We start from the raw sequence: 19,785 nt of genomic DNA, 5'->3' as shown, positions 1-19,785 counted from the left end.
AGCCAGTTTCAGTCTCTCACAGCTGGACTCGGGAGCCTTCTACCCAAATTCTGCATCACCCCAAGACGGGCAGTTACTGTTTTACAGTTAGTCAGGAACCACCAATAAGTTGCATACACTATTTTCAGTTATACATTTCTAAAGAAAAAGGATCTACATTTATACCTTCAGTTTGTGTGAAATATGAAGATGGTGCAGGAAGATGTTGGAAGGAAAAGTTTAACTATGAATAAATTCATAGTTTAGCTTGAGGTAGTTATCACCAGCCATTATCCAGTTTGTTGCACCTGGATGCAAGGCGAATCCAAGCACCAAGGGTATTAGCAGTTCTAAGGCCTAAGTAGTAGGCAGGGCACAATAATCCTTTGGGATAACTGTAAGGGAACAGTTTGATTCAGTTATAGCTCAGCTGAGCTCTTGGGAAATGTCTGATCTCAACAGAACATTTTCCCCACAGAACACAAAATAAAAAAAACTTTGAGGGTTTAAGATTACAGCCTTCAGTCAAGATCATCTTCACTAGGAACTAATAACTAGTACAAGAATTTCACTTGAGGATCATATACCAGGCATTGGCTGTGTGAGCATCCTGATAAGTCTTGATAACCAGGGCAGGGAAAACAGCTTTTGCAGTTTTGTTTCGCTTTTGGAAATCAATGTATGTATATTTGGACTGGAGATACACTATCTGTTTTCTTTTCCAAATAAATTCCTAATATTTTGCTTTGCTAAGGTCAATTTGTGAGTGACAAACAATATTCCTACAACTCTGCTGTAGTGGTTTGCAGTGCTTAGCATCCTGAAGCAATTCTTACAGGAGTTTGAGCTACATGGAACACTTTAAATCAACATGTTGACAATGACACAGACATCTTCAAGTGACTAGCATTGGCCAGGGCTTCTTGCCAAGCAGAAAGACAGGGAGGATGCAGATGCATTCTCAGCCACCTTCCATCAAGCACGTAGCAGCTGGGTACCTGGGACACTGGGCCGCCAAGGGGAGGATCTAAACTATCCCCCCTTTGGAAAAGGAGCTGTTATGGGTAAGTTTCTTCCATCAGATCACAACGGCACAGAATGCTGAAAGCAAAGGCTCAGCTCCCAGTTGCTAGACAGCAACTTCAGGAATCTCACTACTGATTTATTGCCAATAATTACAAAGACGTGTTTTCCTCACAAATCAGTATGTTCTGAGGTAAGCCAAAGGAGTATTGGACTGAAAAAAATGAAATTGTGATCTTAATTTATCACTGAAACCGCAGTTGTAATAACAACCTCTCTCTCATACTTCAGTGGGTCCTATTTTGGTCTACTGAAAATCTTTGCTTTGTTTAATGCATGTACTTCAGTCCCTCCCCTGTGCTGTGACCTAGTTATTCTTCTCCATAACACTGGAGAGAAACCAGTCACAGAAAACAGTGCTCCTGCTATGCTGTTCTGAGCAGTGCTATGATAAGCATCTTATACCTTGTGATTTTCCAGGTGAGACTGTAGAGCTGCTTTGCTTTTCGTTAGCTGCTTTGGATCTTGTGCAATCTTCTCTTGCCCAATGGCTACCAGGTCTGCAAACCCGCGAAGTAAGTCTTCATACTGGCTGTCAATGGTGGAAGGAGAGTACAGCTCCTCATACTTTGCTTTCAGAATCCCCCACATGTCGTCCAAAACATCCTATAATTTAAACATAGTTTAATGATTCATGAAGGACAGAAATTAATCCTACAACCCCACCACACACACATTCCCAGAACACAATATAACCATCAGCTTGTTGGTGTTAAAAATACATTGCTTAGAAGAATATGGTACTGGGCTCTTACCTCTAATTTATAAACTTCCTGGATTAAGGTGGTAGGTAATTGAAATCTTTCCCCAAAGCCTCTCAGTTTTGCTACTTTGTTTTCAAAGTCTTCCAGCTCCAAAACACAGGCATTAGTTTTCTGAATTAAGGACAAAATAAGCTATTAGGAAGAGTTCTGTTTCATTAAACTTTCTATTTTCACTAGTAGTGCAGCAGATCCAGGGGCTATATCTCTGCCATGCTAGCACTTCGTAAGTTCACCATGAGACACCAAGAGCCGATGATCTTCTAAGCTAAATTGACACGACTGGTCATGACCCAGCTTATTGGGTTCACACAGCACAGCCAGGAAGGGAATTCAGGTCTGGTGTCTCAGTCCAGCGTCCAACATGCATTTCAGTTTACTAATTCAAGAGAGCCATTAAAAGGAATCACGGACTCAGAAAACATCATTTTTTCTTAAGAATTAGAAAGACTTAGGGATGGATTGAGACAGGTTCTCTCTGAAGGAAGGGAAGCTATGTCCTTCTGATATTTCTTTTCCAAGAGTGGTTACTTGCCAGAATATATCTAAGGCAGCAGTCCCTGCTAGGGGATTCAGCAGTTCTGAACATAGCTTTCAGCCTGGCAGAAAGTTATGCCTGTAAACAAGGTTATGAGCCTGTAACAGGAAAGTTCTGGGACACCTTATTTGTTTCATCAACAGCTAAACAGACAGCCGATGGCCATTTTGGGGAGGATATGCTGTCCGTTCATTTTAAATTCTCTGCTAACTTCTATGAAAGCCAAAGAAAAGAGTTCAACTGGTCAAATGATAAATGACTGCCATATGACAAAAGCGCTCATAAATGCTGAATAAGCAGAGACACTAGAGTCCTATTCCCACAAAGGAAAGCTAGTTCTTCATACAAAAAGGCATGATGTGCAAAGTGCTGTACTGTGTGTAGCTTTTTTTCTTCCCTGCTCTAGTGTGGGGTGTATTTGCTTTGAAAGGTTGTTTGTGGACAGACTGGTTCCTCCATTCCAACTATTAAAAGGACTAAAATTAGGTCTGACTACAGGTCAGGGTGTACTAAAAAAAAAAGGGAGGGTGGTGGTGGCGGCAAGTACTGAACCCTCTCCCCCCCCCCGCTCTTAAAACCTAACATCCCAGTTTCAGCTAATGCAGAGAGTTTTTCCTCTCCTTTCCTTTGAACAAAACTACCTGAAGCTGTTCAGAAATGTTATGTCCACGTATTGCATTCAAGCTTTGTTGCAGAGTAGCTTTTTTCTCAGTTAACTGGTCATATAGCAGCCTGGTTTCATTCTGCAAAAGAAACAAACGGCAGAAGTACATCACATATCAGGAATATAGTATAGACTAGACAAAATTACACAGCAAACCAAATGGTTACCTCTTACAGCAAAACCACTTTTTCCTCTTAAAAAAAAAACCCCAAAATAGAGCATATGCATTATGAGCTTAAAGCAGTAACTTAGAGAGGGAAATTCTGTAGTCTCTGTAATGTAAGAAAGATTAGTCTGTCACAATGATCCTCTATGACTGTAAAAATCTGTGAAATTCATAGAGAAACAATTTCTTCTCTTCTGAAATGAGAAAATGAGCCCATTACTGGCAACTGATGGGGCTCCATGGATTCCACATAAGTAAACATTGCAAGACTAGTCCTGCTACTGTTTGGAGACAACATCCCAGTGTTCTTCAAAGGAACTGTTCTATTATTCAGCAGTGAAGGGCTAGGCTGACTTGCAGCTGATGAGCACACTGGAGTTTTGCTGGACATTGGAAACTGTCTTTCAAAGACCATGTTTTTCTTTCCTTACTTCAGCCTAAATACCCAACCTGAACATTGTCCAGCAATAGCTAGTAGATTTAGCCCATCACGAGAATCTATAGAAAAGTTTCTCATGATGGGCTTTTCCAAAAAAGAACAAAGAAAAGCAAATTTGCAAAACTATGGCTTCTGCTACCATGGCACACAATCTAAGGGAACAGTAAATACAAAGCGTCAAATCAACCTCCAGCACATAGCTAAAGGTAGCCCAGTGCCAGACACGGCACCAAAAAGGAAGAAGGCTGCCTCTCCTGAGTCCACAGAGCAGCAGAAAGAAAATACGAAACCCTCTTTGGACTAATCTCTACACACAGAAACTTGCTTTAGCCTATAGCTCTGCATGCATGGATCCCAGGTTACTTCCATTTCTTCTGCATGCAAATTCTCTGCTGTGGTTAAGGCCTCCATGGCAGTCAGCATTGCAAACGGCATCATAAATAGCAAAATTAATTTGCTTCTTGAGAGGCCAAGACAAGTTTGTTTAGTACCAAAAAGTGAAAGCTCATTATAGATTGCTCATCTGTAACCCAAATGCATTAACACTGACAAGTCTAACAGATGCTGGGAAACAAGATGTGCATTTGGCAGTCGAGTACCTGATAATTGCTATTATGATCCAGCTCATCCTTCATTGAGTTACTCCTTGAAGCAGTGGCAGCTGCAGTTTGTTCCAGCCATGCCTGCAAGTTGTTAAAGCACTTGCAGAACTCATCTGTGCTCCCACCAGCGCAGCCAATACACTTTAGAAGATCATCCTTTTTATCACTCACATAAGCCTGAAGTTTTTGCAGGTCGACAGAAAGAGTCTAAAGGGTCGAAAGAAAGACAACACAAGTGAAAATGGTCTCTGGTCCAAGGACTCTTGCCTGTAAAAGGCAGCAGGAATCAAACTGATAATTGCTGTAAAAGCAACAGGCCCAAATGTGTGCAACACCAAATAGTTTGGTGGTGTTATTCCTAAGTAACACCAGCAAAACAGAGAGGAAATATGTATTGTTGTAACAGAAATCCATTGGGGTTTCTCCTTCCCTGGATGCTTTAGGACAGTTACCTCACAAAAAGCCTGCAGCATGGCTGCCTCTTTGGTGGAGAAGACTGAGGTGGTTAGTATTTCCATGTTCCTCCCTGCCAGAAGTGGCTCAAACAAATTTCTGCTCAAATTGGAAGAGACTTTCTCTACCACATTATCCTGGGTAAAGGCAAGTCAGAAGTCTTCAGTACTTTCACCCAAGGCACAGCTAAGATTTATTCTTATACAAGATATATAAGATTCTTATATAAGGTATATAAGATAAGATTGTATAAGCTTAGAGGTTCAGTCAGCTATTAATGAAACGGAATTAATGAAATAATGAGGGACAGACCTGGATGGGACAGTTATATGCATGTAATACTCTGAGCTGTCAAGGCCAAAGCTGAGACAATGAACCTTTATGTATTGGGAATGGCTGTGGTCTTACAGGTCTCTAACCTCAGGAATGGGCACAACATTGTCTTGCCAGTTCCAGTACTGCAGGTTTACTGAAATCATTCACAGGCTCCTTGCTTTGCACTGTTTGAGGAGTTTCACCCCCATTAGCAAATTTATGGATTCGGGTAGCAGAAGAATCATAACAGAAACTTGTAAAGTTTCCTCTCAAAGTCCTAAGCTGATTTCTAGATAATAGTCCATACTTGATGCAAAAGCTACACTATAGTTTCCAGTAATATTGTTATTGGCTATGTTTCCCAGTGCCCAAACAGTGTCTTGTGTCTAGAATCCCTGCTGCTTTCTGCAATGCTAGGACATGCTACTTTTACCTCTGCATGCACCGCATTTGCTTCTTGGCTTAGGTCTCCCAGCTGGACAGTGTGAGTTTTCAGTTCTTCCACAGCTGAGGTTTCTGCATCAGCAAACGTGCCTTGGGGGGTGATGTTCATCTTTGCCGGAATCTAACATTTGGAAAAAGAACATTGTAATTAGGCAAACAGCTCAACTGGAGACAGGGCTGTGGGCAACTAGATAACACTCCCCTCAAAATGTGTTAAAATGAGAGTTTCAAGGCATTAATATAAAGCACCTGGATAGCAGGGTTCCTTTTTTACTGGCAAAAATTAGTTGGGTAGGCTATGCCGTGATGAGAGACTGACTGTAGCTCGTGTTAAGGCAGCCCTGCTGCCTCACTGCAGTGTAAGTCTTGCCTGAAAAAGACCTGACATTCATCCTTTGACATGACTGCTGTTCTCCCATTTAGTGCAGTCATTTCAGAGAACAGGAAACCTAGTCATTCTAATCTAATGTGAACAAAACTATTAATAACAGAAATTACAGTCTTGCCCAAGTAAAATTCTGCACTCTGTTCAGAATATACACATCGCGTGCGCTTGTTGCAGTCCAAACTCTGCTTTTGATATGTGACAAAGACAGAACATAATGGTGAAGGACAGAACAAAATTTAAGCCAGAGGTTTGTTTTGACCAAAATGATCTCATCTGCAAGAGCTAAGACTTAACCCACATCCATGAAAACCAGCTGGAGCTTGCTCGCTAACTCTCTTAGTTGTCTTCAAAGAATTAAGCAAATAGCACCTAGTCTGAATGTGAACTGCAAGGATTCACTTATGGGCTCCCAAACTATGCTTAGTAGTCACTACTTCAGAGACTTCATTTACCTCAAAGTAAAATGAAAAGACAGTCATGAAATCGCAGTAACAATTTCCTCTGGAGAACACTTGCACGCATTTCAGTTATCTGATAAAGCAACATGAGATGATGATGCAGGAAGATACACTAATTGCTATCTTTACCACAACTAACTGCCTGCAGAAAGAGTGTTTTACCGAATTTAAACGGACCGGAGGTTCCACGAGCTGCCAGAGAGGAGATTTCATCTCTGATGACAGGTCTTGTGGGAAATGTTGCCATTTATTATCTGTTTGGTCCTTTGGAGCGAAGGTGGGATCAGGCTGCTTGCTCTTTGGATCAGATTCTCCGTTGCTGTATTGCGCAAACAGCAATGCAAAAACACTGTTAGAATGGCAAATACTGAAGCAGAATATGCAAAATTAGATTTGTAAGACTTCTTAAGTCTTACAAGATCAGTGTCTATTGCTCCTGCCTCAAAACAAAATTGAAAACAAGTGCATGAAACCTTCCCCTGAAACACTCTAGGGGCATGCTCTGAAATGACAATACGGGGAGCATAATCCTGTAGGGGGTCTTGGCTCCATGCTGGAAGGTGCACGATCCCAATTCCCCCTTTTCAAAGTTGCTGCCTTTAAATCTGTCTGCGTATCTCCATGCATTTGTACAGCAATGGCTGTGAACATAGATACCCAACTTGCCTCCAGACGGGCCTGCTTTATTTTATGTCAGGTGTCAGTCCTGTCTGATACCAAGACTGACTCTAAACACTAGAGTCAGCCCAGTAACAAGGAGGTCATCAGCGAAATGAGACTCCATTTCTCTAGACTGTTGATGGCAGAAATCTCCCAGCTTCTGCAGTTTTTCTTCTAAAGGCACACATCCCTGCACAGAACCAATAGTGCCACTGCAAAGTTTGAGCAGGTTTAGGCACTTTTACATCACTGAATCTGGTAACCAATTCTGTTATTTTGTACCTTGATTCTAATTTCTGAGTTACGCTGTCCTCAACCTGTTGCTGCATTTTTTCCATGCACGACTCAATTAAGTCAATGAGGCTTTTCTGCCCAGTTGCTTCCAGATCCTGTACACAGAGAACAGTGTGAACAATCGAATGAGTAATGTGCACTGTATTAATCTGAAATTATAACTGTGCTTTTCCAATCACATTTTACATGCATTCATTTAGCAAAGAAAATAACAATACATCTATCAGAATAAAATGCAGTTTATGTGTAAACATGAGTTTACCAGACAAACAGGTTTCTGAAAATGTGTATTTTTATGGAATATATTTCTGCCTGAGCTAAAGTTTAAAAGCAAAACCCGTCGATCAGAAACAAATTATGCACTTACAGAAATTTAAAGGCCAGTGACTGCCATCCTTGTACAAAGAAAAAGGCAAAGGAAAATGGGGATTTGCTCAAATATGAGGCTGAGTTCCACTCGTTAAAAGGAGAGTGTTGATTTAAAAGTGAGTGATTTTAGCAGCTTAGGCTGGATCATTTTCTCTAATTCTTTTCTAATAATATGACAAGAACAAAAGCTAATTTTCAGTTAGCAAAACAGATCTAGTTTTCAGAGCACAACATGACAGGATTTTTTTCACTGTGTTAACAACCTTAGAGTCATTGTGAGTTAGCCCATGGGAAAATGTTCACAAGGCTTTAGCTTCAAATTAATCTTCAAAAGCAACGTCAATATATAGATTCAGATTTCATAATACATCAGTGCTTCAAAAACAGGAGACTGGAAGGATGGGTGATGCCATCTGAACCACTGGGATACAAGGCAAGTGTCAGGGTTACATCAGTTACAGGGATGTGCAATTTATGCTTATAAATTTGCTCATGCATGGAGTTTCTACCTGCCTGTGTTCACAGAGATATTTCAACAGGAGCCTTTACCAGAGCTAATTCTCTCCGGGGCCACGAAAGTTCCCTTTTAGATGGTGCTCCTCCAGCACCAGAAAGACTGTGGCTGCTCTGGCGTCAGGTGAGCTCCTCTGGCCCCTTGCACAACAGAGCAGGAATTAGCTCTGAAGATGGGAGTTACTGTCTGACCCACTGGAAACTCAGCAAAGAGTGTACAGCTGTGGTACAGGACAGCTGGCAGTCACTGCCCTTGCTATTTACACATTCTTCAAAGAGAAAGCTACAGCTTAAAGTCGTCTCTGCTGTGACACTGTCACAGACGAACATCATGGCATTTTGAAGGCATTAAGAAAAAAAACAAAACCAAGCCAAAACAAAACCCCCAATCCTTTTTCTTTACTCCTCACAAAAACTTGACCTGTCACTGAGCAGAAAAGATGTTGTTCATAGACTCCTTAAAAATCCACTACTTAGTACAAACTACAAATAATTATACAGCACTGTAGAGTAATAGCAAGGCTGACATTTCTGATTGACTTTTCTCCCTTCCTTGCTTATCATGATAAGCTCTAACTGTTCTTCTGCAACCACAGCACATTAAAGCACCATGACTCTCCCACTCTTGCTCTGCATAGTATTCATATGCTTTACCTGGTCTTCATCGTATGTGTCTTGAAGCATCCTCTGGACTTCTTCCAAATTGGATTTCACTTCCTTCAGCTTCAAGGAGAGTGACTCAGTCTCTTGTTGGTAGTCTGGACTATCTCCATAACCTCCCATTAAAGACAGGACCTTTTGTTCAATATCTGATAACCTCACCTAGAAGGGACAGCAGTCAATTATTCATCCTTAGAAGTACAATACTCCTTTCCTGATAACATTTTGAAGTCAAAGCTCATGCTTCCCCTGTCTAAAAAGAATGGAAAAATGCAGGCAAAAAGAGGAATAGCTGCAAATCCCCTAGATCTCCTCCAATATAGCCTCTCCTTATTCTGAACAATTGAATAGATTTTATACAGAATTAGTCTTAAAACTGTTTCAAACAACAGCCTTTGCAGGAAGTTATGTTAATGCAGACACGGAGTAACAAAAGAGAAGAGCAGAAATGATACATGTGGATACAACCAAGACGACAACAAACCTCAATACGGGAGAAGGAGGCAGCGCACAGACTGATCACATCACCCTTTGGGAGGAATGATGCTGAATTACCAAACCACAGGAATGTTTACACATCAGCCAGGCCATTAAGAACTGTTGGGATCTGTTTTCTGACTCAGGCTGCTGTGAATCAAAGTGCATCACTGCATTACTCTAAACTCACCTTTTTAAGATGAGTGTGGAGACAGGTACCATGGCTCAACTACAAAGTGATCAACTGCAATAAATTAACTGCTTTACATCATACGTCCATATCTAGAGCCTGTTTCTGCTTTGGTACTATGCGTATTTTTCTGTGTAGATCTTGACCAGGTTAGAAAAAGCTGCCCTTCCCAAATTCACATCTTAACATTGAGCCAAATTGCTAAATGCTGACAGGAATTCAGCAGTGCTTACAGCTGCCTGAAGCCTACATGCTTTTGCTGGTTGGAATTGCCCTCTTGAAGCCTGTGCTGACACTAACCCTGAATGGGATCCACACACAGCCAGCTACTTCGGTGCGTTCCGGATCTGAATTCCCACAGAGTTCAGTACCCGAGCACTTGGCTGAATCATAGCCTAAACTCAGAGGCACTTCTTGGTATGGACTCAGTTCCTATTAAAAAAATCCCCACCCAACAACAACAACAAAACAGCTGGAAATGTCTCCTAGTAATTTAACATGGGGACATTTTGGTATTGGCTCCTTTATGGCGAGTGAAGTTTGTGGCTTTAGGTATTAAGACTCACTGCTTGAAGCAAACTAGTACACCAGACTGGCACTGCAGGGAACTTCAAAGTGACGTGCCCACACATTTTCTTTTAACCTGCACACCAGAGAAAAAAGCTGCATGCCAGGACTCCCACTCATCCAAGCCCCTCATGCCAGTCCTGTTTTCCTCTACCCATTTTCACGCACAGGTACCACCCACTGCCTCCGCTGCCATCCAAGGCTGCCCTAGCACTACTGCAGTAGGTCTAAATATTGCCACTGCTCACAAAGGGCAGAGGAAAAGCCCCTTTCTACCTATGCTGGCAGCTTTTCGCAAAAAGTATACAAGAAGAATTTACCAGCTTGGAAGCTACCTTCTACCAGTCTTTTATATCACTCCAGCAAAAACAGAAATTGAAAATGTCAAAAGAAAAAAATAATTTCTTTTTTCTACCTGATTTATCATGATTGCAAAAAATGAAAAATTGCCTTTTAATAGAGGATTCAAACTATACTAAGCCATATTTCTGAAAATAATCCAAAGAAAAACAGAGCTTTAAAAATACTCAAGAATTCTACCTAAATGCCCTGGATGCATAAAGTTCCCAACTCTATCTGATTTAACTAAGCCCTTCCAAAGCCACACCTGACACCAAAGCCAAGCGGTTACCCGTTTTTGGCAAAGTGTGATGAAGTCAATTAAGCGGGGAGAAGAGAAGCAGTAAGCATAGCTCTTCTGCAGACACATGCTCCAGGGAAGGGGTGACTTTGTTTGGATGGCAGCAGCGAACTGACTGCTCCGACTTACCTGGCAATCAGCAAGCTGCTGTTCCACCATGTGCTGCATTTTGGGGGTCTGAGGGTCTGACCTCAGGGACACTTTGGTTTGATCTAGCCATTGATCCATCTCAGCAACCTGGGCCTGGCACACCTGCAGGATCACTTCCGGCTCAAGCCCGCTGTGAGCTACAGCCTTCCCGGCGTGGGCAGGAGGCGGCTTGTTGCTCTGAAGCAAAGCACATGAAAGAAACGCGGTTATCGGTCTGGATTTTCACACACACACAGCCACTGTGTTTGCCAGATTATTTTTTAATTTTTTTTTTTTTTAAAAAAAAAAAAAAGAAGAAGAAAAGAAAAAGAAAGAGAAACTCAGCAGCCAAGTGATCCCTCATCTGGTGTAACAGGTTTCCAAGCAGCAATTTGCATTGACACAGGTATACCCGAGCCTACAGGAAGCGGGATGACTCACCATCAGCCAGGTCTCCCTGGGGAGAAGTGTTTTTCTCTAGGAGTTAGATGCAAAAGCATTGCAGTTTAGAGACGCAAAGCAAACTGTTGGGCAACACTCAAAAGCTACCTGTGTTCAGCTGCAACAGTCAAATACACTTTATTTGGCTCCAGGTGACACAGAAAAAAAAAAAGGTGTATTTTCAAGTATGTCTTGTGCAGTTCTTATTTGCCCTCCCTTAAGAAGCAATACTGCACACTTCTGCTCCAACAGCTCCGTATCTTTCCTGTGCTGAGGACTCTGAAGCTGCATGCGGTACTCCAGCTGGGGTCTCATCAGCGCAGAGCAGAGGGGGAGAATCCCCTCCCTCAGCCTGCTGGCCACGCTGCTTTTGATGCGGCCCAGGACACGGCTGGCTTTCTGGGCTGTGAGCGCACATGGCCGGCTCACGTCCAGCTTTTCACCCGCCAGCACCCCCAAGTCCTTCTCCGCAGGGCTGCTCTCCATCCCTTCGTGCCCCAGCCTGTATTGATACTGGGGGCTGCCCTGACCCAGGTGCAGGACCTTGTTGAATCTCATGAGGTTCACACGGGCCCACTTCCCAACCTCATCCAGGCCCCTCTGGATGGTATCCCGTCCCCCAGGTGTGTCACCTGCACCGCTCAGCTTGGTCTTGCCTGCAAACTCGCTGAGGCTGCGCTTGATCCCACTTGTAGTGTTCGAGAAGCCTTAAAGGGCAGCACCCACTCAACCTACAGTGGTCCTGGCCCAAGACCAAGACAATGCTTGTAACATTGATATACAGAAACAAACAATTGCAGCTATCATATTGGGACACTATGGAGAACAGAACACAATGCCAGCAAAATCGTAGCTGACTGCATCTTAGATGCTGATCTTCTCATGTACAAAGACAAGCTCTTCCAAAAATCATCCTCCAACAAAAGGCACATTTTACAGCCTTTCCAGGAATTAGGTGAAACAAATTGCTGCTATCAAGTGTGCCTTTCTATCTTTGGGATTTTTGTCAGACTAACAAGAATCAATATAGAATCATTTAGGTTGGAAAAGACCCTTAAGGTCATTGAGTACAGCCAATATTGTGCCACAGGAAAACAGATTTTAAATGGCAAGATTTAGTGTAATATGGAAGATGGAGGATCTGAATAAGGACATCATGCCCTGCACTTCTGCAGTTCTTCTGCTTTGCAGACTTCAGCAATACTTAGGATTTGCGCAGTTCTTTTCCACAAAGATGCGTTCCCATTGCCATGGAGATAAACCTGACTGTGTTACCTGAACTATGCTATCCAACAAGGTACCAGAAGACCAGGAGACTGCACTGTCTTCCTCGTGCCTTTCATCGTCTCTTCCTGAAGGCCAAAAGCTTGCATCTTTCTCTGCAGCTGTACCGTAAGAGTCAGTCTAAAGAGAACGATATTGTCTCAACATTGCTAACAGAGACCTGGAGATGGAATGTGGTCCTCACGGACACTGAGACCCAGAGACCTTAGGAAGGAGGACTGCACAGTACAAGGAGTACTATGCTGCTTCCTGCTACCCAGCACTGGAAGGAACAACTACAATAAGGCCGCATAACAGCTGTCCAGAAGATGGATCACAATCATTGTCATGACAATGAACCAGAAAACATAAACTTCAGGTTAACTTTCTACATTATAATATCATTATAATACAAAAACACACCTCCTGGTCTGAAGCCGCCCGCCTCTAAGGCAAACCACGCCTGGGGCACTCCTCTTTGGACACGCTGGTAACCGGTAACCCTGGTAACCGGTAACCCTGGTAACCGTGCTGGAGAAGGCAGAGACTGGCAACAATCCATGGACCAGAGGAGCAGCAAGGTGTGTTGCTTGGCATAAATGATGGCTCCTTAGCAACCCAACTTCGGAAATCTTCCCCGCCAAGGATCACGAGGATCGGAAGGACCGGTGGGATGCTGCCTGGACCTGGGACCATAGGGACGCCTTGGACCCGTGGTGGTAGCTATAATCCTCTTTCCTTTTCTTTTTTTTCTTTATCTCTTCTTCACTTTCTGTCTTTCTACCTATTGCATGCCGCTTTATGGGCAAACAATAAAATTGTGCTGTTTGACTGAAGCATAACCCTTGGCGTGGTCACCTTGATTTTTTGTGCTTCGAGATCATAGTAAATGAACCACCACGAGTCCACTGAGTGGACCGTGACATGTACTTCCCTTTGAAAGCAGTAACAGCTCAGCATTAGCTTGTGAGCAGGAAGCTCAGATATTCCTTCAGGCAATGTAAATTACTGCAACACCTTTAAGTAACACTTTGATATATTTCTGCCTTGTTTAACTATCTTTATTGTCTTTTCTAAATCCCACCTCTCCCCTTGCTCTATAGCTTCGCTGCAAGGGTAATGGCAGCTGGATGAAACCGATAGATTGCTCTAGAAACCTCAGAGTATCCTCATTGTTTTCACACTATTAAAAAAATTTAAAAACCCCAAACATCAAGAAATAACCTTTCTCCTGTCCTGGACCCTAAAATGTCATGTATACCAAGAACACTGCACCAGTGAAGGTGCAGAACCAGAAACTTGAAACTGAACTGCTTGGATCAGACCAGTAAGACACAGGTCTATCCAAGCTGTCTGGACTTCTTTGCATGGTCTAGCCATGGAGTTTCATCCTTGCCTGGCCTAAGGCAACCCCTCCAATACTCTTATCACCTCTTTGCCACATTCCCTTTTGATTCTTGTTGCAAGGATGTAGCAAAAAGACTAAATAATATTCATAGCCAGGACTTCAGAGAAATGGAGATTCTTCAAAACCTGGTTGAGGCCACAGTCCCTCCCAGGAGATGCAGATGACAACAGCTGCTCACTACCAGCCGGCTGTAAACTGCTCTACAAGTGGGTAGCCAAGCTATAAGCTCACCAGCACTTCTGCACATTTCTGATTTCATTCGAGTATATCTCATTTAGTCCCTAAGGTGCAGGAAAGTGTGCAGAAGGTTTTATGGGTTAAATTTTTTTCTTTTTCCAAAAAGCTATAAAGCTAATTTCATCTGAAACTTCACTCCCAGCTTTGCTCCTCTGCAGTTCACCTGGAGTCTGAAAGGGCAACCCAGATTCAGAGCAACCTGTTGAGTAGCATCTCCTGTTCTCCCAGAAATCTCTCCTGTTTTAACTTCATTCCCAACAGTCAGATCATGCCTTTTTTTCTTAACACTTTCATAAAGAGGTATTACTGCATAAGTAATCCCATCAAAAGCAGGATCACACATTACAGAATGAGGTGCTGTGTGATATTGGTATCATAATATCAGTAGGTTGGCCTGAGTGCAATTTCCTACTATCCTGGAGCAATAACAGATATTTTAATTTGTTCTGACGTATTTCAGATTTATACATTTTTCATAATTTGTCCTGTACCAAAATCTTGTATCTTACATGTATAGCTGTATATGTAAAATATATACTGAACTCACCTTGCTGTGGACAGAACAGTCTTCTGATTCTTCGTCTAAGGAAGGTAGAAGAGACATCATTCCTCTTTTTTTCAACTACAAAAATACACACAAAGAGACAACCCAGTTATTCATGACAAGAACAGTAACATCCTCTTCTCTTTTGCCTGTAAGCCACAAGAAAGTTACCACTTGGAGTCCACTTTTGGAGAAGCACTGAAAATCTGCCACCCTGCATTAAAGTAATTGAAAGCTGCAGGTACTAGGCACCACTGAAAATCAGGACTTGTCTCTATGCTGTAATGTTTCAACATTGCAGCTATAATTGGGACAAATTTCATTTTGCTTCATGAAAACAATTTACCAAAAATCCCAGAACAACTGACTATCAACAAAACTACATATCGAGCATTTTGCTGTTGATTGCTTGGTGCAATCTTCATGTTGGATCTGCTCATGCTAAAAAATAAACAGAGGCACACCTCTCCTGCCTCCTCCTAGACATGCATCACGCTTAGTCCTTCTGGGACCATTCAGAAGCACAAAGGGGAGGAGAAATATTGATTCACAGCTGCAAGGGTGCTCCCCTCTCACATGCCACTCCTCCTGGAGGAAAAAGGGTTATTTACCTTCCCGCTTTGGCTCTCAGGTAAGTGATCACAACGTGGTGCTCCACTTACCTGCTGACCAGGAACATCAGACCCCATCAAGTCACTTTGTGCTAATACAGAGGCTGTGGGTTCACTGTCTGATTCAGGCACTTCTTGCTGTAAGCGCTGGTGAAGCTCAGACATTGAATTCTTCATCCCAGTAAGGATATCTTCCTTTCTTTGGCACAACTTTATGATTTCTTCTTTTACAGCTTCCATTTCTCCCTAAGGAGCAACAACATCTGTAAGCATCCATTTTTCTTACTTAACCAAACAGTAATGTAACAGATGATACTAATGATGCATCTTACTGGGACTGGGGCTATTTCCCCTTTTTCCTTTTTCAGGGCATTGGGACAGTTCCCCATTGTCACTGCAAGAGATGTCCAAAGACATGCAAAACAGCAACAACAGATTCAGCTCAGGACAGCACTTGCTGCCTATAACACAGAAGTTGGTAGTCTGGAAGGAAATGCGAAAGGCTGGATAACTAATTCTAACTAGGTCCTGCATAGCCATGGGAATACAAGTTTCCTTCAGGACAGAGGGAATGCAGCTGGGTTACATTACTCTGTGTGTCAGCGCAGGTCATGTTACCTGTAACTACCTTCTTTGGGAACCTGACAGAAAACACTTGGGATAGCCTTGATGGGGGCAGACAGCAATAAGGGTAGCCCAGGGCTGAATCTTTGCTGAAGTTGGCCTAAGAGAAGGAAACAAGCCATTTGGTGGGCTCTAGTGACATGGCTAGGGGCAAAACTACCCCACATATTTGAATGAGATATTGGGAGCAATGGTCCCCAACAAAGTACAAGGAAAATATATGATGTTCTGTGGGGATTAAACAATAAACCAAGTAACTCTGTACTAACAAATAACAAGTAACTTTGTACTAACAAAACTAATAAATCAGTCTTGATTGCCTCCTGGGCCATGGCTATTGCTCTAGCCGGTGTTTTGCCCTTCGAGCTTTCTGCTAGAGCCTTTTCTTACCACCCAGTCTCCAGGTGAGCACAGAAAGCACAACAAATAAGAGTAAGGCAGGGCAAGGAATAAAATTACCTACGCCCTGAGTTCCTGGAAGTGCTAAAGCTCTTTGAAGCATTGTTGCTTGCTCAGAAAACTGAAACTTGGGGCTAAATATCCCATTGCACACTGGGCTCAGTCCATCAGAGCAAGCTTTGATGCTAGGCTTGAAATAAGAACCACAGTGATTCCTTATCATGCTCTACCATGAAAAATGCTATGCAAGTAATAATCTGTGACAGATGAAAACAGGAAGACTGCTGGTTCTGTCTCAGCTACAGCTTCTTCTCTTAATAACACTAGTGCAGCTGCATGACAGGGAAGGTGGAAGGAGATACCCCAGCAAATTTTCAAAGGGCATGGAAACTCTGCTCAGAAAAGGATGTTGTTTTCCTTTTGTACACTCAAAAACTCAAAAATCTTCCAAAGGTAGAGGCAAGAAAATGTCACTGGAACCAAGAAACAGCCATCCATGGTAATTTGGCAGATTTTAATAAATGTGCACCAAGAACAGTATTTCTATTCATTGCAAGAGGAGACTTTACAGCACATGTTTACCAGCTACTGTTTTGCAAACTTAATTAGCCAAAAACTTCCTCAGACACCAAATTTGTATTAGCATCACTTTTTCACCTGAAGTCCCTCAATAAGATAGGCAATTCCATTGCCCACTTCTATTATGAAACGCTACAATTATGAAACACGTTTTCTTTTAAAACAAGAGCTATTCAACAGTAAGTCCTACGCTCAAAGACAAAAAAAAGCAAGAATCAGGAAATTAGTCATGCTTAGTACTAGCATCAAGTCTCCAACATCCAACCACCTGAAAGCAGAGCAGCTATGTACTTAGGAGCCTACCGAGTTATTATAGTTATTAGGCAAGTATAATGTATGTATAATAACTTTATCGTGACTGACTGCAAACAGCCAAGCATTTCAGAGGCACTTTATAAACAGTTATTACACTTAATTAGTCATTTCCTGACTTCTGCAGTGCTGTCCTTAAAATACATCTTATTTTAGCATTGAATAATCAACTCATCCACTGCAGAAAGCCCCTGACTGTAGAAAGAAAAGCAACACACGTTTATCTGTTGATGAAAACACAGTGTGGCAGTGAGGACAAGGAAAGGAGTGTCAAGAATCTAACCCTAACCAGAAACACCGAGAGCACCAACGCATGGTCAGTGATCAGAAATGGTCTCAGTTCTCTCCTTATGCACTATCCCAAGCTGCTACCTCAGCAACATCAGGAGGATGCTGCACACAGGCAAGCTATCAGTGCTACATATTCTTTCACCAAAACAGCCATCATGAAAATAGCTAAATTTTCCTTATAAGTTGATATAGATACAAATGACACATCAAAATCAGTAAGGAGTAAGTAACAAAAGATAAACCCATCCTGCAAACTAATATTAGTTGTAGCATCTCTTGGTATACATCAATTTATAGTCACACTATGACATTCAATTGCCTGCTTGACTGTGGCAGGGAGGGGAAGAACACTGGTCTTTCTCAGTGCTCTGCATTGTCATGATTAGCGTTAGTCAGGACAAGTAACACACATGGAGAGAAAACAACGAAACCCACCTCTGGACAATGAGTCTTTTGAGCCAGTGGCTGATCTTCATGTGATATTTCAACCAAGTGGTTCTTTAAGAATTGTTTCAACTTTTCAATTTCTTGCTCACATTCTTCTATTTTCATTACAGCTTCCTGTGAAATAGTAAATAGTAATCCTCATAAATAATTTGGAATTAAGCAGTACAGAAACAAACTAGTCAGTAATGCAACAAACTTGTACTGAGGAGTACTGGAGCCTCCTTTGCATCTGTAGTTACATGTAAAAGAAACTGTGTTTGTTCTGCCAACTTTGCACAACCCTATCGTTATTAAGTTTATTATTCATTTGCTAAAGACAAACAAACCGCTTTATCCATAAGGCAAAGTATGATGGTGTATTCTGCCTAGGAGACATCTTTGCTTACTCCAGAATACAGATACAAATTTGGCTATAAAATGCAAATGGAGCATATTTAACACATTCACTACAATGTAGAACAGGTTGGGGGAAAAAAACCAGAGAAATTACAGGGTTTCATATCAAGTTAGAAAGCCTACCTGTTTTTTATTGGTGCTCACGCCTTTACTACCAGCTAATTCTGCACTGACCAAAAATGAACTGTGCAGTACACTAGGCAGACACTGCAGCTCAGAGGATAAGCCAACCGCAGTATCTGACAATTTGAATATTTCCTATAAGAATGATAAATATTCCCACTTCGGGTGAGCCTCCTCTTCTTACATGGCTTACAGGAAAACATATATTATAAACAGCCAAATTCACTTCTACTCATTTGACAGTGACAGGAAAATCTCCTCAACCCCCATGCTTTACTGTTCGTACAGAAATCGGCATCTCCCCACAAACACTGCTCATGTTTGTCAGCCACAGCCTGTCACAATGTCTCAGGTAATTAGGAATTTGTTACATCTACAAATCAGAATATTTTGTGAAAACATTTAATTTGCAGAACATTTGGTGGCTCTGTGTTTTCTGACCCATGGGCTGAGAACCAAAGAATATCCAAGGACTGACTGTTCCTCAGGTGTCTGCAAAAGGTAATGAAGAAAATGTGGCCTATTGTCAACAGGCTTGAACTTACTCTGCTGATGGCAGCACCTGAACAGCCCAACATGTCAAAGAATCTCTCTGCCAAGTCTGCACAGACTCTGCCTTTCAGAGCAAAGAGTCTCTCCTGCTATGAGCAGTAGTAACAGTGTTGTTCCTTCAGTCAGTTCTTCATAGGAGCACTCCCTCTCAATAAAATGCAAACTAGTAAGGTTCTAAATGTCTGGGTTTTTTTTCACTTACGGGTTTTAAAAGGAAGAAAAATCTATTTTCCCAACTTTAAAAAAAAAAAAGAAAAAAAAAGCCAAACTGGAGAGGAAGATATTTAATTTCAGCCTATAATCTTAATGTCATAGCTAAAGAATCAGAGAAGGAAAAAAAAAAGAGTAGGTCTTCTCCTGCTCAGTTTTAATGAGAAACTAAAAGCCCTTCTAAAAGGGAGATTCTCTTACCCATACCTTCACTTCCATGCAAATAGGACTGCCTAGTGATAGGTAAAATTTCCTTGACTAAGTAAAGAACATGAATATTTTGTTCTCCAAAATGGAGACACTCCAGTGTCTTCCATCACAGGCCAGTGAATATAGCCACTTGCCTGAAGATAACTCATCTGTTCCCTGCCTTCCACTGAAGGGCAAAAAAATCTTTTTGTATCCTTTTCCTAATGCAACTTAAATTATGCCATATATGTGGGGTTGAAACTCTTCCTAGAAGTGTTGCTTCTCTTTTGAGTTATTTCCTGCTTAATATCTGCTCTTTACTTTTCATGTTGTGGTGATACTAGAAGACCTACCCATGGAAAAGGCCCAC

At 42.0% G+C, this 19,785-nt stretch overlaps 1 protein-coding gene across 2 annotated transcripts in view; it reads right to left on the bottom strand.

Moving 5' to 3' along the window:
* SYNE2 (spectrin repeat containing nuclear envelope protein 2) overlaps positions 1-19,785 on the bottom strand; it is a 191,338-nt gene that overhangs the window by 66,474 nt on the left and 105,079 nt on the right. For both annotated transcript variants that reach the window (XM_055802696.1, XM_055802691.1), the window contains exons 62-73: positions 17,934-18,059; positions 15,345-15,539; positions 14,686-14,760; positions 10,790-10,987; positions 8,781-8,948; positions 7,233-7,339; positions 6,453-6,609; positions 5,434-5,565; positions 4,230-4,439; positions 3,003-3,104; positions 1,818-1,937; positions 1,468-1,668 (exon numbers count right to left, since the gene is read on the bottom strand). In XM_055802696.1, coding sequence (XP_055658671.1) covers positions 1,468-1,668; positions 1,818-1,937; positions 3,003-3,104; positions 4,230-4,439; positions 5,434-5,565; positions 6,453-6,609; positions 7,233-7,339; positions 8,781-8,948; positions 10,790-10,987; positions 14,686-14,760; positions 15,345-15,539; positions 17,934-18,059 — 1,791 coding nt within the window. The remainder of the gene's footprint in view (positions 1-1,467; positions 1,669-1,817; positions 1,938-3,002; positions 3,105-4,229; positions 4,440-5,433; positions 5,566-6,452; positions 6,610-7,232; positions 7,340-8,780; positions 8,949-10,789; positions 10,988-14,685; positions 14,761-15,344; positions 15,540-17,933; positions 18,060-19,785) is intronic.

This window comes from Falco peregrinus, chromosome 1 (assembly GCF_023634155.1).
Source record: "Falco peregrinus isolate bFalPer1 chromosome 1, bFalPer1.pri, whole genome shotgun sequence".
Classification (NCBI taxonomy): Eukaryota; Metazoa; Chordata; class Aves; order Falconiformes; family Falconidae; genus Falco; species Falco peregrinus.
The sequence above is the reverse complement of the archived record's forward strand: the minus strand, read 5'-3'. Positions and strand labels throughout refer to the sequence as shown.